The following is a 27029-nucleotide window of genomic DNA, read 5'->3' as shown; positions in this document are numbered from 1 at the left end:
TTTGCTTCTGACTCTGCTATGGACTCACTTTGTAGATTTGGGCAAGTGACTGAATCTCTAAATCTCAGTTTACTTATCTGTAAAATAGGAACAATCAACCACTGGCACCATGAAGTTCTGGGTTCTTAACCCATTGTATAATCACAGGCAAGTGCCTGCCCCTCTCTGGGTTTCAGTGCCCCCATCTGGGCACTAAGGGAAGTGGAACAGAGATTCTCTGTGGACCCCCTGGCTCTGGTTTCTTTTATTCTAAGTACCTGACCAGAAAAGGCTTTGAAGAGTTAAAAACACCATCACAATGATAGTTGTCATTTACAGAGTGCTTACTGTGTGTTAAGCACTATGCCTCATGTGCATTTAATGCATTTACATGCAATTACCTGCATTTAACCCAAAACATTGGAGTGGCCCAGGTCGTGCGTCACAACTTATCTTTTCCATCTAAACGTATTCCCTAAAATCTAAGGACTAAATCACAGGTTCTCAGCCTCAGTATTATTGGCATTTTGGACTAGATAATTCCTTGTTGAGGAGGCTGTTTATACATTGTAGGATGTTTACCAGCTTCTCTGGCTTCCTCTACTCCTTAGATGCCATTAGCACCCCACCCGAAGTTGTGACAACCAATACATCTCCAGACACTGCAGATGTCTCCTGGGAGACAAAATCATCCCACCAGTTGAGAACCACCAGCATAAAAGATCTCATCTAGTCTCATGGCTTTAAATACCATCTACACCATGTCTATACTGACAACTCCCAAATTTATATCTGCAGCCCGAACCTCTTCCCTGAGCTCCACACTCGTAAATCCATCTGCCTGATGGATGTCTCCACTTGAACGTCTAATAGGCATCTCAAAGTCAGCATTTCCAACACAGAACTCCTGATCTATGACACCCCATCACACCTGCTCCTCCCGCAGTCTGCTCCCTCGCAGTAAATGATAACTCCCTCCTTCCGGCTGCTCAAGCAAAACACCTTGGAGCCATCCTTGACTTCTATCTCCCTCTCTCACTGCAAATCCAATCCGTCAGCAAAAGCAGTTAGCTCTACCTTCAAAATAAACCCGAAATCTAACCACTTTTCACCATCGCCACCACTTCCTCCCAGCTCCCAGCCTCCACCACCTCCCAGTTGAACTGTGGCAGTAGCCTCCTCACTGGTCTCTCCTCTGGCCCTCTTGCCCTCCTAGAATCTATTCTCCAACAAAGAACCCAAATGTGATCCTTTGAAACATCGTAAGCAATGTCACTCATCTCTTCAAACCCACAAGGGCGCCCCAGCCCACTCAGCGTAAAATGGCTCCGAGCCCCACATCCCCAGCGTGACTTTGACCTCCTCTCCTGCCAGCTCCCCCACAGTCACTAGACCACAGTTACACTGGTCTCCATGCTGCTCCTCACACAGGCCAAGCACGCTGCAGCCCCCAGGCCTTTAAGCTTGCAGTTTGGTCTGCCTGGAACGCCCACTCCCCCAGCAATTCCTCCAGCTTCCTGCCTGGCTCCATCTATCACCTCCTTCAGGTCTCTGCTCAAACGTCACCTTCTCAGTAAGACGGTCGCTGAGCCTTTTCAAAATAACAATCATCCTACCCCCCATATCCCATCCCTTTCCTGCTTTATTCTTCACAGCCCTGACCATCATCTGACAAACTATGTATTTCATTTGTTTACTGTCTCCTCCCACTAGAATGTGAGTTCCATCCTGAGAATCTCACACACTAGAGGTCTTGGTCTGTCTTGGTCACAGCCTTATATCCCCAGCAACTAAACAGTACCTGACACATAATAGGTACTCAATAAACATTTGTTGAATGAATCTTCACAATTACTCTGTATGGTGAAGATTATTATTATTATTCCCATTTTAAAAAAACAAGATGACTAAAGCTCAGAGAGGTTAAGTAACCCGACTCAGATCCCTCAGCTAGAAAGTAATTACGACTAGACTACCTACCACCCCAGGGTCTCTCCAAATGAGGCATTAAACTGTATTTTAGATGATTCCCAGATTGGTTTTTTTTAAACATTTAAGAATATTGATTGGCAAAAAAAAATAAATAAACCTCTACCTACATCTTGTAACTTACCCAAAAATTAACTCAAAATGGATCATGGACTTAAATGTAAAATGTAAAACTATAACACTTTTCCAAAAAAAAAAAAAAAAGGAGAAAATCTTTGGGATCTAACGCAAGTCAAGGAGTTCTCAAATTTGACAACGAAAGTACAATTCATAAAAGGAAATTTTGATAAATTGGCCCTCATCAAAATTAAAAATGGTTGTTCTGTGAAAGCCTAGGTGAAGATGATACAAAGACAAGCTAAAAGCCGGGGGAAACTATCTACAAACTACATACCCAACACAGGACCAGTATGTGGAATGTGTAAAGAACTCCCAAACCTCAACAATATAGAATGAATAATCCAATTAGAAAATAGGCAAAGACATGAATAATTCACCAAAGAGGATATACAGATGGCAAATAGCATATGAAAAAGTGTTTGACATCACTAGGCATTAAAGAAGGGCAAATTAAGACCAAGACGGGATATGACTACATACCTATCAGAATGGCTAAAATTAAAAAATAAATAAATAATTACTACACCAATAAACAAGGACAAATGCTGGCAAAGCTGCAGAAAATTGGATGACATATACTGCTGGTGAGAATGTAAAACACCACCGCCCCTCTGGCAGTTTCCGATCAAACTAAATATGCAGTTACCATATGACCCATCAATTGCACCCTCAAGCATTTATCCCAGAAAAAAATAAAAAATTACGTTCATGCAAAAACCTGTACATTAGTGCTCATAGCAGCTTTACTTGTAATAGCCCAAAACTGGGACCAGTTCAGACATCCTTCAACAGAAGAATGGTTAAACAAACCCTGGTATATCCACACCATGGAATACTACTCAGCATTAAAAAGGAATTAACTGTTGATATACACAAGAAACCCTGAATGAATCTCCAGGGAATTACACTAAGCAAAAATCCAATCTCAGTGCCAAGACAATTCAATGGGAAAATAACAATCTTTTCGATAAATGGTGCTGGGACAACTGGACATCCACAAGCAAAAGAATGAGATTTGACCCCTCACACCATATACAAAAAATTAACTTAAAATGGATCAAGGACCTAAATGTAAGAGCTAAAACTGTGAAACTCTTGGGGAAAAAAATAAGGGTAAATCTTCATGATTTTGGATTAGGCAATGTTTTTTGGATATGATATTGAAAGCACAAACAACAGAAGAAAAAAACAGATAAATTGTGCTTCATCAAAATTAAAAACCTTTACTACTCAGCCATAAAAAATAATAAAAGAATGCCATTTGCTGCAACATGGATGGCCCTGGAGAATGTCATTCTAAGTGAAATAAGACAGAAAGAGAAAGAAAAATACCATATGATATCATTTATATGTGGAATCTAAAAAAAAAAAGACAAATGAACTTATTTATAAAACAGAAACAGACTCACAGACATAGAAAACAAACTTATGGTTACCAGGGGAGAAGGGAGTGGGAAGGGATAAATTGGGAGTTCAAGACTTGCAGATACTAACTGGTATATATAAAATAGATAAACAAGTTTATACTGTATAGCACAGGGAACTATTTTTGATATCTTGTAGTAGCTTATGGTAAAAAAAAGAATATGAAAATGAATGTATGTATATTCATGTAAGACTGAAGCATTGTGCTATACACCAGAAATTGACACAACATTGTAAACTGACTATACTTCAATAAAAAAGTAAAAATAAAAAAAAATTAGAAACCTTTGTGCTTCAAAGGACACCATCAAGAAAATCAAAAGACAATCCAAAGAATGACAGAAAATATTTGCACATACATCTGATAAGGGTCTAGTATCCAGAATATATAAAAAACTTTTACAACTCAATAACAAAAAGATAAAAACCCAACTCAAAAATGAGTAAAGGATCTGACTTGACATTTCTACAGAGAAGACATACAAATGGCTAAGAAGCACATGAAAAAATGTTCAATATCATTAACCATCAGGGAAATGCAAATCAAAACCACAGTGAGACCAGGAAACGTTTGACTTTACTCCCTCTCCTTTTAGAGTAAAAGAAGCATGAATTCTAACTCAGGCAAGATGGTTCTCTAGGACATTAGTCCACCATCTTCTCAGTCTGCTGACTTTCCAAATAAAGTCACTATTCATTGTCTCAACAACAAAAACCCACAATGAGACACCACTTCATTCCCATTAGGAAGGTTATAATCAGAAGACATGATAACAAATATTGGTGAGAATGTAGAGAAATTGGAACCCCCATACACTGCTGATGAGGATGTAAAGTTGTGTGGCTGCTTTGAGAAACAATCCAGCAGTTCCTCAAATGGTTGAACATACTTACTACATGATATATATGCTATATACCCAGGAGAAATGAAAACATATGTCCACACAAAAACTTGCACCTTAATATTCACAGCAATACTGTTTATAATAACCAAAAAGGATAAACAACCCAAATATCTATCAACTGACGGATGAATGAATAAATTATGGTATGTCTACACAATAGAATATTATTTGGCAATAAAAAAGGAATAAAGTACTAATGCATACCACAACATGGATAAACCTTGAAAGATTATGCTAAGTGGATGAAGCCAGTCACAAAAGACCATGTATTATTTGATTCCATTTATATGAAATGTCCACAAAGAGGCAAATCTATAGAGATACAAAAAGTAAATTAGTGGCTACCTAGGGCCGGGGGTGTTAAGGGGAAATGAGGAGGGGGTGGACTGCTAAAGGAGACAAAGTTTCCTTTTGGGGTAATGAAAATGTTCTAAAATTGATCATGGTGATGGCTGCACAACTCTGTGGATATACTAAAAACCACTGAATTATATACTCTAATGAGTGAACTGAATGAGATGTAAATTATACCTCTATAAAGCTGCGACCAGATTAAAAAGCCAATTCCAAAAGGTTATATATTGTATGATTTCATTATTTATATAACATTTTCGAAATGACAAAATTTTAGAAATGAAGGACAGATTAGTGGTTACCAGGGGTTGAGGGTGGAGGAAGGGACAGAAATGAATGTGGATATAAAACAACAACAGTAAGGATCCTTAGGTTGACCGAACAGTTCAGTATCTTAACCATGGTGGTAAACACACAAAGCAACACGTGTGATAAACTATATAGAACTCAATACACAGACACACACTCAAATGAGGACAAGTGAAACTAAGGAAGTCTGAATGACATCTGTGGATTGTATCAATGTCAATATCTTGAGTGTGGTAGTATGCCACAGTTTTGGAAAATGTTACCATTGCAGGAAACCAGGTAAAGTGTATAAGGAAATTTCTCTGTATTTTTTCTTACAACTGCATATGAATCTTTTATATCAATAAAAATTCAACAACAACAATCCACTGAAATCACAAGAGTAAGAAAATTATTCTGTTCTCAATTTCTCTTCTAATTAAACAAACAAACAAGGAGTCTCCCCTGCTGCAGGTGTGCCATTTCTCCTAACAGCTGTTTTATCCTTTTAAACAAGGGAAAGCAGACCTCAGGCTCAAATGCCCAAGAGAATCCAGCTAGACTATAATAACATACTTTTATTTTATGGTATTTAGTTGTTTGTTTATTATATGGAAATAAGAATACTGATTCTGGAGCCAGCCAATCAAGGGTTCCAATCCCTTACTGCTCTGCTACTTACTAGCTGTGTGACTTTCAGCCAGTCACTTAACATCTCTGTACCTCAGTCACATCATCTGTAAAATGGGTCTGACAAGAATAACTAGGCCATGGTGTTGTTCTGCGTTTTGAATCAGTGAGTGTGTGTGTGTGTGTGTGTGTGTGTGTGTGTGTGTGTGTACGTGCGCTATAAGTGTCGATCACAAAGTAAAGTGTTAGCCATCATTATTTTCTTTACCATAACAGGGAATGAGGGGAAATCACAATGTTTTAGAAAGTTTTAGAAGCACAGATCCAGGCCACACTACCATTTGGAATGTGCCCTTCGCCCCTGGTTGCCCTGAGTCCATACTCAGGTATCCCTAGGAGGGAGTGGAGCCAGGAGGCACCCACCTGCGCACTTGGTTCGGCTGACGAGGGGTGGCCCAGGGCGGCCGGTGCCGCCGTCACCCGGGCGCGTGAGCAGGACGCTGATCTCATACTCCGTGTCAGGGTCCAGGTGCCACAGCTTGTAGGTTTGCAGGCTGACGGCGTGCACCTCAGCCCACGGGCCTCGGGCCATGCGGTACTCAATCTCCTTGCGCACGATTGGCCCGTCGCCAATGATGGAGTTGGTGTTGAGCTGGATGATGAGGTAGGTGGGACCAGCGCGGAGCAGCTGCGGAGGCGCAATGGGGGTAGGGGGCTCTGCAAGGAGATGGGGGAGAGGCGGAGCCAATGGATGCCGCCGTGAATTCCTAGCCCTCAGCTTCTCATCCCACCACACCCAAATCCCCAAGAGCCCTTCCGGTACCCCCAGGCTCCTCATGCAGCCCCTCAAACCCTCGACTAGACTGCCTCTCCCCACTAAATCCCCAGGCCCTAAGAAGCCCCCTAATCCAAGAGCCGACCCCGCCCTAACCTCTCAGCCTACATCCTTTCTGTCATTCCCCTCCGAATCCCCAAGTCCTCGCCTCCAAAGGCTGACTTCTTGCCCGCTCAGGTCAGCCCTTGGGCCCCACAGCCAGACCCCGCCTCGCCGGGCTCAGATCTTGACTCATTCCCCACGCAGGCGCCCCAATCAGTCAGAGCCCCCACCTTGGATCCGACCCGAACTCGGGTGGGATATTGCCCCCTCCGCAAGCCCCGCCCCAAGTCAGACAGTGCCCTAGGTCAGACCCTGCCTTCCCCGCCCGCCCATGAACCACGCCCCCACAAGACTCCGCCCCCTGATACACCCTGCAGCACTTCTCCGCCCGCCCCGCCCCTCGGAGGGTGCAGGTCCGGTCCTTTGCAAGCGTTCCAGCGCTCACCCTTGACGATCAGCTCTGCAAAGTTGGAGACGCCCGCGCCACGCGGGGCCTGGGACACGCAGCGGTACAGGTCCTGCTCCGCACGGCCCACGGCGGCCAGCGGGAAGGTGGCCAGGAAGCGTCGGTGGCTGATGTGCCGCACGCCGGCCGCAGGCACCAGCGCCCCGCTCTGTCGCTGAGCCGGAAGAGGGGCCACAGGGTCAGGGGCGCAGGAGAGGGAGGGTCCCGATCTCGCTCTGACCCGGGTGAAGGGAGTGGTAAATGTCCTGGTCCCATTTAGCCGTCCCTACTACAGAAGGGATATGTGGGTTTCTTAGAACCAGCTCTGCCACAGGAAGGTGTGGGGCTGATTAAAAGAATGTGGTCGCTCTGCCTTTGATGCAGGGTGTGGTTGGGGGATCCTGCAGCCGCGCTCTGTCCTCGGGGGATGGGGCACCCAAGAGCGCAGAGCAGAGCCTAGGGAGAGTCAGGACTCTTATGTATGGGTGCCGGAGAAGGAAGGACTCAGCACTCCGCAAGGGAGCCAGAAGTTCTCGTAAGTTGGCCAAGGTCCCCCCTTATCCCTAACCCCCTCTCACCTGCAGAAAGAAGCGCTCGGACTCCGCTGCTCTGCCTGCTGCCATACACTGGAACGAGGCGTTCTGGCCCGCGTTGACCTCCACGTCGCCCAGGCGAGAGAAGTGCGGGGCCTTTGCTGCGGGAATAGAGCCGCGACGTGATCTGGGCCTGCGCCCACTGTGGGCAGGAGCCTCGGCCGCCCGCATCCCTGACCCTGCACCCTAGTGGGCTGGGACTCACCACAGGGGTAGCTGAGAAGCAGGATGTCATCTAGGCCCATGTAGCCCCTGCGGTCTGGGGAGATGAGGGCTTCAAACAGCACCTGGGAGAGACAGGAGGTTCCCTGTCATGCTGATATCCCTCCAGCCCCGCCTGGGGAGGTGCCCACAAGAGCCCCCTTTCAGCCCTGCCCCAGCCCCACCCTCCTCAACAAGCAGAGGTCGGCCCAGCTCACAATTACCCTCCATACCAAGCCAGCTGATTGTGGGAGGGGCTGTCAGCACCTAGAACTAACAAGGTCAAGGCCAGAGTTTCCATCACAATCCTGGACAGTTACCTTCAAGCAGCAAAACATTTCCCAGCCAGACAGGGTTTCTAAGTCAGCACTATTCCAACTCACCCCAACCCCAGCCATAAACCATTCCTATTAATGATGACCTCTGCTGCTGAACCCAGACTGTACCATCACTGAATAACCCAATGTTGACCACAGACTGGCCACTGACCTTGACCACAGACTGACTCCTGATGCTGAACACACACTAATTCCAACCTTGGCCACTTGCTTGCTCTGACCTCAAGCTGACACCCCTCTACCCACACCTGCATGCACAAGCTGACTGCAGACTGAACTCAGCCCACCTGATATTCATTGGGCCAGAAGGTGCTGACAGCCAGCTCAGCTTGGTGCCACTGACGGCCATGGGATCCAGTCATATTCCAGACAGCACTGCCCAGGGGACCCCCATTGACACGCACATAGATGCCCAAGGTGCCTGGGCTGTGCCCATCTCGGCTGTACAGGAAATAGCTGAACTGCACACAGTGGGTGTCATTCTCACTCAGGCTCTGGAAGATGACATGGGCCCGCTGACCTGGAGCATGCTGGGAAGCATTGACCACCAAGTAGGAGCCTGGAAAGAGAGGGGGAAGAGGCAGAAGCTGAGGAGAACTTGGGGGAGGACCAGGGTCAGGTGGGCACAGAGGAGGAAGCAGAAACAAAGGACTCCAGGCATTGGGACCCATCTGGAGTCAGGGCACCTGAGTTCTGGTCCCAGATCTGACTCACTAAGTCCCTTCATTTCCCCGCAATTGTTTCCCACCAGAGAGAGTTGGAGCAGCAAAATACACAAATCTGGCTTGTCAAAACCCTTTACGGCCCCTCACCACCTGTGATGACCTCAGTCCAGGCTCATGCTGATCCACCACTTTTCCCATGTTCTGAGCTGTGCTTGGAGGTAGGGACTAGGACATCCATCTCAGAAGTCAACATTCTGGCACAAGACAGGCCCTCAAAGGCCACCTCTCCTGAAGCCCTCCCTCTCCATCCCTCTATGGGTGTCTCCCCTGGCCCTTGGATCATTAATAAAGTGTGTATCTCTCTCCCACCACTCCAGCGCCTGATGCTTGGCACTCCACTGTGTCCCCAGCACAGGTCTAAACCCAAGGTGAATGAACATGCAGAACAGAGATTGACTGGAAGGATCCTAACTTTCCTTCCAGCCCCCACCCGGAGTCTAAATTCCTGAGTTATAATTATTTTGATTTCAAACCTGGAGAAAGGCAGCCCTCCCCTTCCCCAAAGATCCAGGCTGTGTGCTGGGAGTGGGGAGGGGGAGGGAGAGGGGCTGGACTCCTCAGGACCTGCCTGGGGGATTGTGGCTTCCCTTCTGTGGGGAGAAGGCCCCAGCAGCTGCCAAGGGGGTGCCCGCAGCCACCCAGGGCTGCCTCCTCCCAGGCTTGGCCGCCAGCCAACACAAGCTCATTCAGATCCCAAACCACGAGGCTCCCTGCTACGGGAGGGCTCCTCAGGGAATCCCCTGGAGGGAGTCTCATACATCTCTGGAAGCCAGAAGCCTGTGGAGAAGGTGGCTCCAGCATCAGTCCTGGAAGGGTAGTAAACAAAACTCCAGGTCCCCAGCCCTACCCAGGAGAGGCACATCCCAGCCCCCAGTACAGTCTCCCTTGGCCCACGCCTCCATCCCCCTCTCTCCTCTCCCTGTGTGCAGCTGTGTGTGTGTCTCTCTCTCCCTTTCAATCTGACACTTTGTTCTTGCCTCTTCCTCCTGCTCCCTCTGCCTCGCTCTCTTTTTCCCTAGTTTTTTCTCACTCTGGGTCCCTCCCCTTCTCTTTCATTTACTCCCTTCAGCCCTGTCACCCCTCCCTTCTCCTCTCTTCTGCTCTGTCCCTGAGCATAAATCTCCCTCCTTCCTTCTCTTTCCACTGCCAGCTCCCTTCCCTAGAATGTGAGCACCAAGAGAGCAAGGACTCTGTCCACCCGGCTACCGCTGCCTCCCCAGGATCCCGTCCAAGGCCCACACTGCATAGGAAATTTCTCTCCCCCTTTTCTTACTGGGGATGTCTCTGCCTGCGTAGGGGAGAGAGAGAAGCAGAGCCCACACAGCGTGGTCAAGACTGTAAGAGGGGAATTCAGATCAGCTGCCTTGTACCAGAATGCCAACCTGTACCAGGCAGAGGCTGGGCCCTCCTTGGGAGTGTGGAGTTGGCCCACTCAGGGTGCCTGCCAGGGTGGGCACTTTGACAGATCATTGGCACACAGGTCAGACTTTGATACCTGCCAGTACAGAGGTCATACAAGTTGCTGAGAGCCCTATGAGGCAGAGATGAATGCCCCAGGGAGGGCCCAGGGTGAGCAAATGCATGGAAGGTGGGGGCAGGGGACCTCCAGGAGGCGAGGCGAGGGGTAGGAGGCCAGACTGCAGAGGCTGCCTGTGCCAGGCCATGGAGGGCCTCTCTCCTGTTGGCTTCAAGTCCTGGCCCTGCAGTGAGAACCTCTGCTGCCCCTCCCACACGCTTTTGCCAGTGGGTGCGATCTCGGCCGTGCTAGGAGCTGAGTGGCAAAGGCCCCGGCCCACTACTGTGACAGGGTCAAGGGGAGGGGCTGCAGGTATCCAACTCTGGGCTCCCTCAGCAAGCCCACTTGGTTCTCCCACTACACTCCGTCTTCCCACCCAGCCTTTATGGAATAATTTGGCCTCCATCTATCTTACCCTTTTCTTAATTCCCGGTTGATTCTGCACCTAATGAAAAGAGGTGCCAGTTATCTGGGCCCTCTCACATGTCTCCAACAATAGCAACTAAACATTAATTGAGCCCCTACATGCCACCACCATGTTATGGACTTTATAGACATTATCTAATAACCCTAGGAAATGGATTTTTGTGTTCTCCAATTCATAGTTAAGGAAATGGAAGCTCAGAGAAGTTAAGTGACTTGCCCAAAGTCACACAGCTGGTAAAGTGACAAAGCCAGGATCTGAACCCCAGTCTTCATGACTCTGGAACCAGTGCACTAGAGGCCATCATCAGTTTAGAAGGCCAGAACTAGAATCCACATAATCAGTCTCCTGACTCCCAGTCTAGTGTTCACAATGCCAGAAATGCCCCATCCCGAAATGGGGGCAGGGCAAGGTAGAAACTGGGAAAGATCTGGGGCTTCCAGGAAGAAAAGGGCAAAGAAGCCAGGTTTTACATACATCTAGCCCCCAATGTTACTGCTCTGTCAGCATCTTCAAGTCCTGGGAGGCCAGGATTCAGAGGCTCACAGGGAGAAGAGAGCCTCCCTGAAGGTGGAGGATTTAGGAAGACCTGGCAGGAGTAAGGTGGATCCTGAGCTAATCACCTATAGGAGTAATGGGAGGTGGGCTTTAACTTACAGCTTGTAAGGTTCTTTGATTACTTGAACCTGCACCCATTTCATAGGTGAAACTACCTGATGTACCCAACTGGTCAGGGTCCAGACTGCTCCACATCCACATTGTCATATATGTCATTAAAGATGCCACAACAGATGAGGCCCAGAGAGGTTAAGCAATGTTCCCAAGGTAACACAGCAGGTAGGCAGCACGCTCCTGGAAGGAGACAGAGGGGTACTGGTGATTGAGATCAGGCTCACCGTGGGGCAGATCCACAGGAGCCCGAGTACCAGGGTGGATCCGCACTTGCTCCCACTGGAAGTCGTCGTACTGGGCCTGGCTGTACTCACAGGGCACTGCTGGGTCACTCGCCTCCTCGAAGGTGCAGCCAGCTGTGAGGGCAGGGCCTGGTTAGTCCAGCCTAGAAAAGGGCTGCTGGCCAGAAGGGCTCATGGGGCTGCCCTCCCATCCCCTCCTCCCCAGGTCCAGCCTCCCCCCTTCCCTCTCCTCAAGCCCTCCCCTCATTGTTCCCTCCCTCTACCAAGGAGCTCCATCCTCAACCCTCTCCACCTACCAAGGCCCTCTTTTCATTGTCTCCTCCCGTTGCCCACTCCCCCTGAACACCCCAGGATCCCCCAATGCTCAACTGCTCATCAAAGACTCTCCTCAACAAAAGCTATTTCTCATTTTTACTCTACCATGAGAGGCTCACAACAACTCATGAAACCAGGACTAGGATTACCCCCATTTTACAGATGAGGAAGCTGAGGCCCAAAGAGGCTGAGGGACTTCCTTAAGATCACACAGCTAGTCAGTGACACAGATGGGGTTTGCACCAAGATCCCCTGACTGCTGGTCAGTGTCCGTCATCAGCCCCTCCATCTTCTCAGAGAGGACAGACTATGGGCCCCAGGACTGGCAGGGTCATGAATGCCATAAGCCCACCTTGATGGTACCTCCTTAAAACTAACAACAAAGTCCACTGATCACATCAGGCTATGACAAGCCCAGCACAGTGCTAAACACTTTAGATGCGGAGTCTCCTTTAGGCCTTCCCTTCTGAGGCAGGTACCATTATTGTATTGTTCCTACTCAACAGATGGGCTTAGGGGATGCAGTCATGACCCAAAGTAACCCAATTGAGATCTCTGCCTGCAGGGAAGTGACATGCAAAAGCACAGTCCTGTGTGGACTGGGCACAGAGTACTAGAGGGAGCAAATTCTCATGATTTGGGACCAGTATGCCCTGTTTAAATAAGGAGAAAGGGAGGCAAGAAGAGAGGGTTGAAATGGATGCGAGTCCTTTGGTTGGTAATGAGGTCCATATATCTTAGCTGGCTCATCAAAGCTCTGAGTTGAACCTAATAAACTTGAGAACACCACTGTTCAGAAAGTAATTGCAAACTAGCCCCCACGCTCACTAGTGAATCTTAGTGTTTGGAGTCCCATTGGTGAACTAAGGCATCTGAGACCTGGGGAAATGCCTGGACAGGTGGCAAGGAGGCAGGCATAAATTGTGCCAGGCCCCATCCTGGGTGCCTGCCAGCCACTGGAACTTCTCCCCACTTGACAGGTGAGATGCCTGAGGCTCTGAGGGGTGCAGGGGTTCGTCCATGGTATAGGTGGTAGGTGAGTGAGTGGGCATCAGACAGACTTGGGATTGAATCTTGACTCCAATTTGCCGGCCATGTGACCGTGACCCTTTCTCATCCTCAATTTCCCCGTCCACACATAGGCTTGTTGAAGATTCAATGTGGGGGTCCACTTAGCACAATGTCTAGCAAATGCCAGCACTCAGGAAATAGCAGCTCTCCGCCCTTCCACTTGAGTCACACGAGAAACAGAAGCAGGATTTGAATCCATGGTGGTCAGACGCTGAAGTCCACATTTTCCACTAGAAAAGCCTTCACTCATGAGCAAGAGCAAATTCAAGCTGCTCCCCAGCCTCAAGAAGAGGAGGGATGAGAAACAGACAGTAACCAGGCAGTGAGTGTCACACATGCCATGCGCCAGGCACAGCGGCTGGCACCTGCACGCCCAGCCCTGACCTCACTTTCAGGGGCTCTGCTGTTTCATCTACAGCAGGGACTTCTCCAGATCATCAGGGATCATGTGAAGCAGCGCAGCCGGGCACAAAGGGGCTCACCATTGTTGGAGGGGGGCAGTTTCCCCTTCCTCTTCTTGGACCCCATCAGAGTATAAAATGTGGGCATGAGGCTGGCACTGAGTAGATGAGAAGAAATAACAGAAGCCTCTCTCCAGAGTTGGGGCGGGACCCTTGCTGAGCTCTTTGCCTCTTTGTTTGTGGAGCCCTGGTCAGCATGAGCCCTGTGGGAGGTGGGTTTTAACCCCATCTGTGCTGAGGAGGCCTCAGCATTCCTTCTGGAAAATGATCCACAGCATAGCACAGGGAGAAGACATGGCCAGTACGAATGGTCAGGGAAGGCTTCCTGGAGGAAGGGACAGCTGACTTCATTCAGCCTGAGCTGAGTCGCTACCTGAAGGTCTTAGCCAAGATCTCCCTGAGCCACACAAATTGCAAGAAAGGGAACCCCGGGATCTGGAGTCCTCCTGGGGCTCAGGTCCTTCCTGTTGCTTCACAAGTAACAAATTGCTGTCCCAGATGTTTCACCCATGGCCCTGGGGTGAGCCTGGGAGGGCCAGCTCCTTGGCTTTTTCCTGTCCACTCTGAGCCAGGCCACATGAGCTGCCAGACTCCCAGTCTGACTGACCTGGTCAGAGTGACTGCCAGACCATCTGATCTTGGCCAGAATGATCACAAGACTGACTGACTGATCCCAGACCAGCTGACCATGGCCAGAGTGACCCCTGACCTCTGCCAAATAACTCCTACAACTGACCCCAGCCATGAAGATCTCCCCAGCTGACCATTTCCATTCAGAGCACCCCCTTCCAGAAGTAGAATGACTCCCTCTCCCTGATCCATGTCCGTCCCTGGCCCCTAAGTCTCTGGGCCAGGTCCATTCCAGCCACAGCACTTGGGAGGGTAACATTTTGGGAGCCAAGCCCTCCAGGGAGAGCCCCACCCCCACCTGCTCCCCAGTTCACCCTGGGATGGGAAAAATCAGCACTCCCAGATCCTGGGAAAAGCCGCATCAGCTCCAGTCTGGATGGCTCGGGAGCTAGGAGCCCCAAAGCCCAAGTCCCAGCTTCTGCTAGAGACCCAACTCCTGCTGGGCCCACCAGCTCAGGGCGAAAAATAAATCAGACTTTGGGTCGAAAGCAAGAACAGCCAGGGACTCCCTCTGGACTCCATCAGCACAGACCTGGGCACAGATATGCACACACACATCAGCACCACCACAGGGGGGCTGCCGCTTACCACCACGACCCCCTGTGCCACCGATCCCTCACAGTAACTCACAAGGTAGATATTATTATTATTCCTATTTTACAGAAGAAAACTGAGGCACAGAGGGATGAGGCAGCTTGCCCAAGGCCATATCTTAAGTTCCAGAAGCTGGGATTTAAATGACCTATCTTCATTCAAGGACACTAGGCACAAACAGAGTAAGGCCCTGGGATTCTGCTGGCCACATGTGTGTATTCAGTACCATTCACAGGACATTGTTCACTGACAACACAAAACAGGCCCCAGGTTGGCAACAGTAGGGGAGCCAGGATGGTTAAGGCTCTGCTCTGCTCTCAAGGACCTCCTAGTCTGAGTGAGGTGAGGGAACAAGACAAAGCAGAGAAGGGTCAAGGCCACAGGGGCAGTCCAGGGGAGGAGGGTGCATGCAGGGGAAAGGCTTCCCAAAGGTGGGTACATCTGAGCAGAGCCTGGAAGGATGGGGATCAATCTGGCCAGCAGAGCTGGGGTATTTGAGCCAAAGAGCCCAGCAAGAGTGAAGGAAGTTAGTGAGTAATAAACACAGTTCGTCCAGGGCGCAGAGAGGAGCCCAGACTGGCCAAAGCAATGCAATGGGAGATGAGACTGGATCGTCTGGGAGGGAGACCGAGGCTGAGGCTACACCACGGAGAGCCAAGGGCCAGGGTAAGAAGCCTGGCCTCGTTTTGAGAGGGGAAATCACAATTGGTGTTTGAGCAGGGAAGTGCCTGGATTCAGACGAGACAACACTTCCTATAAGCCTGAAGAGGGCAGGTGACTTCTCCAGAGGGCACTATAAGATCAGAAGTGGGACAACCCACCAAGGGGTCCGGAATCAGATATCAGGAACTGGTGAGGAAGGGGCCCCAAGTCCCCATTCTGGACGCAAATGGCACACACTCCAATCACACTGACAGAGATGCACAAAATACACACACATACACTCAAATGTTCACATGAACACACTCTCTTCCCCCAGCCTTGTCCAAGCCATGGGGACACAGTCACAGCTGGGCTGGGGACAGGGAGAAAACCAGACCCAAGGAGGGGTACACCACCTCTGCTGGGACCTCCCTGAGAGGGTGAGCTGAATCAACCCCAGACCCCCAACAGCTCCCCAGCCTCAGCTCAAACTGGCCCAGCTACATTCCTCAGCTAATCTCCCCAATCTGGCAGGCGGTTGCCTGAGCAACCGTCAGCCACAATTTGGGAAGGCAGGATGATGGTTTATCCACATCCCGCTGGGCTCTGGATGGGGTGATGTAAGGGGCATAGCAACCTCCACAGGGGGAGCCAGAATACGGGAGGGGGTCTCCCTGGGGCAAGGGTCTCCACCCCTCCGTGTGTATATTTCCATATGTGGACGTCTGTGTGCACACATGCACATGTGCACATGGCTATGTGAGTGATAGCCTGGTACTGGCTTGTACTCAACCGGGAGGCAGGAGGCCTGGATCTAATTCCTGCTGAGCCTCTAACTCCCTGTGTGATCCTTGGGCAGGTGGCTTGCCCTCTCTGAAATGAGAATGGGGACATAGGTGACCCTCTAAGGCTTTTCCACCTCTAGAATTCTGATTCCATTTGTGTGAGTAAGAATAACTTGACGGCAGAGAGAGAGACAATGGGGGAGAGGAATGTGAGGGTGAGCATGAGTGTCTCAAAGTGTGGGTTCCCCAGCATTGTGCTGTGAAGTTGTGGGTGTGGAGGTGTACATTTATGTGCAGAGATACATGGACATATTCAGCAATAAGCATGTTGAATTCTAACAGAGGGAGGTGAGTGTATGCAGAAGGGAGTTGTGCATGTGTGTACATGTGTGTATGCGTGCACGTGAACACCCAGGCACGTGAGCACCAGCCTTTCCTCCCTACCAGACAGGGAATGGTGTTCTGTGCCAACTACGGCTGCCAGCCACCATCAGTGTTTTCTGAAGACCCTAGGTAAACAGAGTCTGTTTGCAATGAGATTTTTGTTCCCTTTGGTTTGTCAATAGAACATTCAGTTCCCCAGGGATGGCCCCAGGAGAAACAAAACTTCTCCCAACAAATTACAAATTTAGGGCTGGGTAAATCACCCCAAACCCTGGCTTGGGGAACCCAGATACAACCCCAGTGACAACACAGGTCTATTTCATCATCTGAAGCCATGCGCCTTATCAAGGTACCTCCAACCAACCCTGGAACCAACACAAACTTCCCCTTGGACATTCTTGTCCAACCTAGCCCTCTCCCAAGTTCTCCATCCCAACAACAGCTCTATCTCAAGCCTGTATAAACTCTACCTCCTCCCTTCTAGAGGTCAGAGACTGTCTCTTATGTCTTTGAACCCCATCCCCAAGCCCTGTGTATAACAGAATGCCAACAGTGGCTGGACCTATTGACCCCATAATCCCAGCTAGTCCAATCCTGACCAACCCCACACAGGCTCAAGGACCATGACTCCAGCCCAGAGACCTGGCTCAGCCCACTTCACTGCTCCCTTGCCCAGATCAACACAACCAGACCTTGGCCGGCGCTCCCTGGAGCTGCCCTCCAGAGCCCCGAATAATTGATGGGCAATTAATCAAGGGCAGGGCTGGTAGTAATACGCCCACCTTCTAATCACCCAGGGTTTAACTTAGCTACAGCCAAGAAGATCACCCAGGGCCAGGCCACAGCGAGAGACAACTGACCTGGTACCCACTACAGGAGCCATCACAGAACCCAGCGATGCCAACATCCTTCCATCTCCACTGAGGAGAGAAGGAAGCCAACTACAGCAGGGGAAACTTAGGCAAGACCCACTCCCTATCTCCCAGATCAATACACACAGCAAATCCCAAAGTTAACAGCAGGGCTGCCATGTTGGTAGTATAAGAGGAAAGCATAAGGTGGGGCCAGACTCCATGCAGAGGCAAAGGACTGAACAAAGGGCTATTCTGTAGAGGTACAGTGGGCAAAGAGTACACAGAGCCCTGGAGTGCAGACACCCTGTGTTAGACAAAAGCAGTGCAGAGGAGAGAAGCAGAGGGCTGTGCACAACACGTGCATTTCTAAGCTCTGTACTTCCCAATGGTCCCATGGAGAGAGGGCTGGAGTGAGCACACAGCGTGCACAGACCCCAGTATGACACCTGGAACCACACAGCAGTACCAGACAGGGCCATGATGCAGTGGAGAGGTGTGACGTCCATCGTGGGCACGACCCAGAGCCACACAGAGGCACGGCGCACCGGGGAGCACCTAGCAGTACACTGGGCTGGCGCTCAGCGCCACGGGATAGCTGTGTGGAGGAATGCCAAGGTGGGACGTCCAAGCCTTCCTCGTTCTTCTCCCTCTCCAGACACTAGCACGGGGCCAGGCAGATCATTGGCGCTTCATGAAATCTCACTGAAAAGATGTGTCTTGTGGAGGCAGACAGAACAGTACCGAGATACAGGAAAGAGAAGGATATGGTACAGGGCAGGAGGAACTGCTGGGAGTGGAAACCCAGTCCTGAATGCAAGCTTAACACAGTCCCAAGGAGTAGAGCAGGTATAGACTTGAGAGCAGGGGTTGGGGGAGGTGGAGGCAGAAATTGGCACCAGAATGGAATGGAGTCAAGATGTCATGTGGAACAGGGAACTCAGTGCAAGCGCTCTGGGACTTGAAATCCAGGAAAGAACACACAACCCAACCGTGAACAGGTACAGCGGAGGGTGGAGGCCCAGGATGGTAGTCGTGTGCAGTGCACAGATGCAAGGCCGGGTACTTTCAAAGGTAATGCCTACAAAAACCCATGCCAGTTCCAAGCCTCAAACTGCGTGTAGGTACCGACTCTTTGGGCAGTGTGCAGAGGGGGCCACAGGTGTACTGCACTGAGACCGCTGGCAGCAAAGACGTTGCTCAACTGGGGCTGCCAACAGAAACCTGGGAACAGAGGCCAGCTCAGTGGTTACACAGGGAAAGGCCAAGATAACATCAGGGGCAGCGGTACAGCAGCAGTGGTGCAATGTGATGGGCTGGGCCAGGAGAAGGCACATCTCCAGTGCCGTGCAGTGGAGCAGGGGGACAGAAGTGTTATGCCAGGCAAAGGCGGACAGTCTTGGTACAGTGCCACAATGGAATTTAGACAGGCTGTGCCCAGCCAGACCCGATGCAGTGCAGATGCCCACTGCAACAATGCAGTGCAGTACAGAGAGGCCATGTGACGCAGGTGCGGCATCGTGGTAGCGCCATCTGTTGGCACACTGCAGTGGTACATTGCCAGGATCTACGCCCAATCTCAGGAGAGTCCACAAGCCCAATGCAACAGTGACATCCAGTAGACTCACACAGACATGCAGGAGGGTCCACACAGCCAGTGCAATGCGTAATCCCAGAGCAATCATGCGGTGTAGAGCTGAGATGCCATGCAGTGCATGGATGCAATGCAGTGGCCCAGTCCTGAGTTGATGGGTCCGAAAATCCCAGACAGTACACACCCAGGACAATCTGGAGACGTGATGCAGAGCAGTTCTTAGTGTGAGGCAAAGAGGTGGCATGTGCCTCCCTGTGATGCACTGGACAGTAGGGGAGCCCAGCCCCCCAGAAACCCTTGCACCTACAGCTCTGTCAGGCTGGGCTGGCTAGCCCAAGGGCTGAGGGCTGAGGCCTCATCTGCCCTATGGGCTTCCCCTCATCCCATCTCCCACCCCCCGCATCTTCCACCCCAGTGACTCTCCAAGGGCACAGGATGAAGCCACTGCCGTCCATGGGGCAAGCAGCCAGGACTGAGCACATTGTCCAGGTATTTATATCTGAGCAGGGCCCCAGCATGCTGGCAGGAGAACAATGAATTCAGATTCTGCTGAAAAGCTTTTGGACAATTAAAGCACATCCTCTGGCCCCCAGCCCAGGGCAGGGCAGGGCAGGGCAGAACCGGAGAGAGACAGAGAGAGGGACCTATTGAATTAGGCCTTGGCACAGGGTGGGTGGGAAGTGGGATGAACCAGGGGAGGGTGTGAGAGGCGAGCCAGACCCAGTGAACCTGGATAGTCACTCCAGCACTCCCCACCACCACCGCCCCTCCCAGGCCTGGATTTCATCAGAAGCCTAGAACAAACTTTTCTGAGCCCATAGGATGCTGCACACACACAAACACACTTAATAATAGCTTAGCACATACAGTGCTTGCTACATGCCAGAACCTGTTCTAAACTACATACGTATGTACATAAAAGATACCCTCATGGCAACCCCATGCATGTGTTCCATTATTATCCCCATCTCACAGGTGAGAACACTAAAGGCCCAGAGAGGTCAAGTAACTTGCCCAAGGGTTACATGGCTAACAGCAGCAGAGCCAGGATTAGAACCCACATGGTGTGGCCCCCAAGCCCACGCTGTTAACCACCACACTCTAGGTACAAACACATGTTTACACATATGCGCAACCACAAGGCTGTACACATACACACATGGAAACACATACACATGTACACACATCCTGAGCAATGTATTTCCCACTCTGTCAGCAGAGGCCCACCTGTCCTGTCCAGATAGGTTTCTGACACCTCCCAGTTGTCACCTCTTGCCCCCCAGCTGTCCCATATCCCCCTTCTAGCCATCCCTCATCTGTCCCCCAACCCTCAGTTGCTCCCCCAACACCACCTGTCCCCTCATTCTCAGCTGTCCCCATCCCCCAGATATATCTTCATTGACAGCTATCTCCCCTGCCCCCACTGTCCCCCAACCCCCAGCTGAAACTCCACCCTGGCTGTGATCTTGCCCGTCAAATATATCCAGCAACACCCCTTCCCAATTTCCCCATCCCAATCCTTCCCCCATTTCTATACTCAACTCCAAAGCCTCAGGGACCCCTCTACCCCTCTAAGCCCCCAATTTCCTCATCCCTTCTGATTCACCACCAAGTCCTGGGGTCTGTACCCTGGGAATCTGCTCAGGACCTCCTGAGTCATCCAATAACAGTTGTCTTCTGAGTTCTCCACCCCAGAGGTCCTCCCCTGTCACTCTTCAGGCAATGAGAGCCCTGCCCAGGGCCAGCCAAGGGGGAATACCAGCCCCCAAGTATGATTGCCCTCCAGAACCCCAGCGCCTTCCCTGTGTACCCAGAGGTTCACATCAGTGCAAGCACTGAGTGGGCACATGCCATGCACAAGGCCCTGGGGACAGGAGATGACAAAGACCCAGCCCAGCCCTTCCCCCAGCCCAGTGGGGAAGGAGACAGAAAACACTGTAGCTCACTGACCCACGTGCATCATGGGAGAGACCTGATCAACTGTGCTAGGAGGAGTCTGGGAAGGCTTCCCTGGGGAAGTGACACTGGAGTTAGACTGAAGGCTGAACAAGTAGGCAGGCGTCCGGGAAGTGAGAAGGGTGGGAGGGATGTTCTCGGCTGAAGGTACAGCACGTGCAAAGGTAGAGAGGTGTGAAAGGGCCCAGCAGGTTCTGGGATCAGCACTGGTCAGGTGAGGCTGGATCATAAGGCGGACAGGGAGGAGTGGGCTCAGGGGAGGAGAGGCATAAACATGAAGCTGTCAGGGAATGCGGGGGCGGGGCCACGCAGGGCCTTGTCTGCCACGTTAGGTTTGTGTTTTATCCCCCAGGTGCTGATAAGCCTTGAGCTTAGGGCAAGTGAGTGGCAGCATTCTGTGTCTGCCTGAGAGAGGTCACTCAGATCACGGGGTACAAGAAGCATTGGACGGCTGATGGCAAAACGGAGACCAAGGAGGGGGCTACTGAACAGTCCAAGCAAGAAACGATGGGGCTGGAGAGAAGGGGCCATAGATTCAGCAAAACCTTCTTCAGTGGCCACTGAGTGCCGGCCCATCCACTCCCCATGGTGTCCAGCCGCACTAAAGGTACACTTGTAGACCAGCATGGTCCACAGAATCGTTCGCCACGATGGAAACACTCTCCACTTGCACTGACTGACCAGCATGAGAGTCACTAGCAACATGCAACTCTTGAGAACTCGAAATCTGGCTGGTGAGACTGAGGGACTAAATTTTTATCTTAGTGAATTTTAACTAATTTAAATCTGTTAGCCACATGTGCGTAAACAGCCACCATATTAGAAAGAGCAGGAAGAGAACATTTCCATCATTCTACAAAGTCTGTTGGATAACACAGCTTTAGAGTGACGAACCACAGAGAAGCAGAATCACTGGGGCCTCCTCCAGAGGGTCCTGGCATTGGGGTCTGAAGGGAGATCAGGAGGCAAGCCCCAGGGCAGGCGGTGTCACAGGCTGAGCTGGCACAGCACCAATCCCTGGTCCACAGTTGGGCACAGTCACCAGGACACTCCCTACCCAAACATACACACCCCTTTCCTAGAGACACAGAAACCCAAACCTACAGGGCACCCCACAGCCAAACTCACAAACACCTGGGTACCCCATCGCTGGATACACAGGTGCCCCACAGCCAGGCACAGAGGCACCTGGACAGCCACACATCTGGGCACGACACAGGCACACTTCCGCGCTTGAACACCCATTACCCTGAGGACTCCCAGACAACTGGATACACCCACCTCCAGATCCAGAGACACTGGGATATTCTTATGTTGGTGCCTCCTGATCCTCCCACATCCTGGTACTGGGACACCCACACCCAGATCCTGAGACACCACCCACTCCAGGAATTTGAAAGTTTGATACCCAGACACCCCAGCATCAGGCTCCTTAGGGATCAAAGCAGCTGCTCACCTCCCTACTCTGCACTCAGATCTTTCCACACAGGGTAACCAGACAGCTACATGCCCTGAGAAGCCACCCATATGTCCTGGGCCCCAGGCTACAATCATACACTCACAACTATACACATTCACAAACTCCACTCTGACAGCCCAGATGTCAGGATCACACCTGCGCACACCTCAGCCAGCCTCCCCCAACTCCGCCTGCAGGGGTCACCACAGGGAGCAGCTCATCTCCCTTCCTGGGCTCACAGGCGACCAGGACAGAGGCTGTGACCCCACCTGCCCATCCCAGGATGTGGGGCAGAGGGCTGAGGGAGAGTCCATTCTTCTGCTGCAGGGCCCTCCCCACTTCTCCCCTGACGCTCAGACTGACGGTTGGGACTCGATGCCTCTCACCAACTGCCGAGCCTCCAGCACAAAGGGCTGAGACCAGGGGCCAGAGAGGCCCTGCCAGCAGCTGGGGGGCAAGGGCAGGGGGAGTGGAGAAGGGGGGTTGATTGGAAGACAGTGGCTGGGGGGAGGGGCCAGCAGGCAGAGAGACCTGCTCCCTTCAGTCTCGGCCAGAGAGTTGACCTCCCCAGCTCACGGCTCCCAGATGACACTCTGCGTGGCCTTTTCACAGACAACACCATCCCCCAGCAGAATTTTCCAGATTCCTGGAGGGAAACCTAGTTCTTTAATCTCTACTTTCAGTGGAGTCAGTGCGCCCCCATCTGGCATCTCCAGCTCAGAACTTGACCCACTGGACATCACTCATTCTTTCACGCGGGACATATTTATGCAGCAGGAGTGGGCCAGGCCTCGTACCTGGCACTAAGGATCCAGACATGAACTAAATACCTAGTCCCCACCTCCACAGAGCTCACGGTCTGTAAGGGAAAAAGGACGAATAAACTGTAATTACAATAATTACAGTGCTATGGGAAAATCCAATCAATGCTCACCCTCCCTTCTTGGGCTAGAAGAGGAAATAAACAAGGAAGGCTTCACAGAGGAGACGATGTCTAAGCTGTCTAGCTGAAACCTGAAGGAGGAGCAGGGGATCACCTGCCAAAAAGGTGGAGTTAGAGAGTTCTAGGGAGAAAACACAGCTTGTGCAAAGGCCCAGAGAAGAGACGGCAGGCAGTGGGCATTTAGAGAGTATTGGTAAGTGGGTTAGACTGGCCAGAGCATAAGATGCAAGGGACAAGTGGCACAAAACCAGATGGGGCTGGACAGGCAGGCAAGGGCTAGAGGGCTGAGGGGGAGGGACTTAACCCTGGAGGCAGTGGGGAGCAATTGGGAGCCTTAAAAGGGTTTCAAACTGGGGTTTCAAACATGTTTTGGGAAGATCCCTGGCACCACAGAGGGATGGATGGAGGAAAGAGGCTGGAGCCTTCCTGCATGTGAAAGATGACGGGATGGAGAGAAGGGGACAGATGAGAGAGCTCCTGAGAGGGTATAAGGGCAGGATGCATCAGAATGCAGAGAGAGGAGCAGCTTGGAGGAGGAAAGAGGGGCTGAAGAAGGGGGGAGGGCACAAGGCATCCCCAGCAACTCTAGCTTCTCAGCCATGCGTGAAAAGCCACCCCACTCCCTGACCTAGCTTAGCTGACGAAAGTGTGGAAGGATGGCGGCATGCCTGGAGCAAGCAGAGTATCCACCCTGGATTTTCCCTGACACCAGAGCTGGGCAGGAGGCCGCCCAGGAGCTCAGCACCCCCAACTCTGGCCACTCTCATGTCTTCCTGCTGAGTCCTTCCCCCACCCCCAGGGAGAAGGGCCAGCTGCCCAGACAAGCCTTTATTGCCCAACCTGAAACCACTGGGCAGCCTCTCCCTCATTCCTGCTGTCCACAACTCCAGCAACCAAAAGGACAAAATGAGCTAGAACACAGCGGAATAAATTACTGCCAGATTTGCACGGCTCAGACACATCACCACCCACCCTTTGGAGGAGGGGGACTCAGGATGCATTCAGGGAGCTGGGCTGACTCTATCAGCTTGGGGGCAAGGAGAGATCACACCCCCTTCTACTAAGGGCTTCTGAATTAGGCTCTAACAGTAATAGCTACAGGTGCCAGGAGCCATAGAAGTGAAGCAACTTGCCCAAGGTCACAAGGACAGCGAGTGACGGAAGCAGACTTGAACCCAGGTCCCCCTGGCTTCAAATCACAGCCGCCGGGGGCTCTGTAGCAGTCCTCAAAACCGTCTTTTGTTCCCTGGCACTCACAGATAGAACCTTACTTTACAATCTACAAGTACCATACACCTTTATTATGAATCCCATGGAACAGATGGGAAACTGAGACCCCGAGAGTGGAAGCAACTTGCTAAAGGTCTCACTCCCAAATCTCAGGTCTTGACACTCCCCCCTGTTGGCAGAAGCTGGGGCACTTGAGGTTCCCGGGATCAAGGCGATGGTGATAGGGATGGGGGAGCATGTAGTACCCCTCAGTTTGATCTCAGGGTGGGGGAGGGGGCAAAGTTGCTGAGGAACAGGAGGAGGGGCTGGGGAAGGATAAGGAGGGAGGTCGGTCGCTTTGGGGGTCCTCTCAGGCACCAAGGGGTCAAAACTAAAGCTGTGCGTGATGGCCCCAGGGCCGCAGGGCCAGCCCCAGTTCAGAGTCAGTGGAAGGAGCAGCCACAGCTGCCGGCGGAGCTCCGCCCGAGAGAGGCCGGCGAGGGGCGGTGAGGGCAGCGAACACGACCCCGGAGGGCAGTTCTCGGAGGCCAGTTCTTGGAGGCCGGCGGCCCGAAGTGACCCTGCGTGTGACTAGGCTCGGATACTGGTCCGGGGCATCTCTCCGTTACTCCCGGGGCGTCTCCCCGTTACTCGGCGCTCCAGGTACCAGGCTGCAGCCGCCCAACCGGTGGGGATGCAAGGCTGAGGCTGCCCGGGAGGAGACCAACCACCCCAGCCCCAAGGCAGGCGTCGGGTGCAACTCCGTTGGAGAGGGACACAGACCGGGATCCCAGGCCTCAGAGGGATGGAGGCTTGGCCGGGGGGGTAGGGGGAGGGGGTGGACAGACACACCGACACACACACAGCCGACACACACACAGCCAACACACAGTACACAGCACACACGGATATACAGACACAGTTCTGAATATACATGTTCAGAAACGCGATCACACGTACAACTACACAGACACACACACACACACACCAAAAGGCGCCAGACTCCAAAACACACCCAGAGACAGCGCGGTCACCCAGCAGACAGAAGCACTTAAACACACGCTCACACACGTACACTTTCGCACACATACGGCCGTCCCGGCCGACCAGGAGGCCGCACAAAGTTGCGGAGTCGATGGAGGGAGTGTCCCGGGAGACCCTGGCGTCCTCGGCGCCTCCCGAGCGCAACGGGAGGGGGCGCCGTCCCGCGGCCCAGAGCCAGGCCGGGCCCCGGGCGCGGACGTCGCAGCCCCGCCCGGACTCAGCCCCCGCCCGGCCGCCCCCGGTGCGGCCGCGGCCCGGCCCCCGCAGGAGCGCCCCGAGGCCCGGCCCCTCCCGCCCCGCGGCCCCTCGCGTCCGCCTCCCGCGCCTGGCCCTCCCCGCCACCGGCCCGGGCGCCCCGCAGCCCCGGCGCCGCCTCGGATCCGCCGCCCGCCAGCGCCGCGCTGAACTTGCGAAACAACAAACAGCCCGACATGTCGGAGTCGGCGGCCGCCGGGCCCCCATCCCTCCCTCTGGAGCCTCAGGCCGGGCCCGACCCGGGAGGGGAGGGGAGGGGAGGGGGCGCCGCCGCGACAACTTGTTCCGGGCCCGCGCGCCACACATGCACACCCATGGGACACACACATATATATACACACACACACATCCTGCCACCGCCCCCTTGGGTGGCTTCGGGCCCGGGACACACACTCAGCCACGGCCCAGGAGCGCACCACACTCGCAACATTCCTGGACACGCAGCCAGTACGCACGGACACACTCACATCCGCTCCAGACACGCTCCTACACACGCATTCCCGGCACACTTGGCATTCACTCGGACCCACGCAGCCCCCGGAGGCGCACACCACCAACCCCAGACACTCCCACACGTACACATCGCGCACACGGCACACGGACACACACGTTCCGGACCCGTTCCCACGCCTTCACACACATACACGGCTCCCACAAGCACACACAATGCACACGCGTTCCCCGCTCCACGCGCGGTCAGAATCCACAGAGCACCCCTGGCCACACGCAGAACACAAACACGCAACCCCTTCTCGTGCACACAACAAGCAGCACTCCGGGCTAGGGCACACAAAATGCCAACAAATGCAACACATCAGCCGATACAACTCCTGCCACACAACCGAACTCAGATGCACATACAACAGACACACAAACCCACTTGACCTCAAATACACTACACACTGGCAGGCACACAAGACACTCGGCGCACACCCCCTGCCTCGATGCATACAACATTCACCCCAACATACTCGTGGACACAACACACACAGACCCTTTCCTTGCACACATAACTCACGGACACACAACATTCGCAGGCACACAACACCCTGAACATACGATCGTACATCCAACACTCAGACATACAGGGAGCAGGCTCGTAATGCCCGGTCA

The 27029-nt window shown here is 52.2% G+C and overlaps 1 protein-coding gene across 4 annotated transcripts in view; it reads right to left on the bottom strand.

Moving 5' to 3' along the window:
- Positions 1–27029, bottom strand: part of PTPRU (protein tyrosine phosphatase receptor type U) — a 78811-nt gene that overhangs the window by 51499 nt on the left and 283 nt on the right. For 2 of the 4 annotated variants that reach the window (XM_032495715.1, XM_032495714.1), the window contains exons 2-7: positions 11706–11837; positions 8432–8703; positions 7811–7892; positions 7591–7706; positions 7013–7187; positions 6114–6407 (exon numbers count right to left, since the gene is read on the bottom strand). In XM_032495715.1, the coding sequence (XP_032351606.1) occupies positions 6114–6407; positions 7013–7187; positions 7591–7706; positions 7811–7892; positions 8432–8703; positions 11706–11837 (1071 nt within the window). Of the gene's footprint in view, positions 1–6113; positions 6408–7012; positions 7188–7590; positions 7707–7810; positions 7893–8431; positions 8704–11522; positions 11657–11705; positions 11838–27029 lie in introns of those variants that run through there. The other 2 variants (XM_032495717.1, XM_032495718.1) reach the window with 2 other exon arrangements.

The sequence above is a fragment of the Camelus ferus genome, chromosome 13 (assembly GCF_009834535.1).
Source record: "Camelus ferus isolate YT-003-E chromosome 13, BCGSAC_Cfer_1.0, whole genome shotgun sequence".
Classification (NCBI taxonomy): domain Eukaryota; kingdom Metazoa; phylum Chordata; class Mammalia; order Artiodactyla; family Camelidae; genus Camelus; species Camelus ferus.
This window is presented reverse-complemented; position numbering and strand designations above follow the sequence as displayed.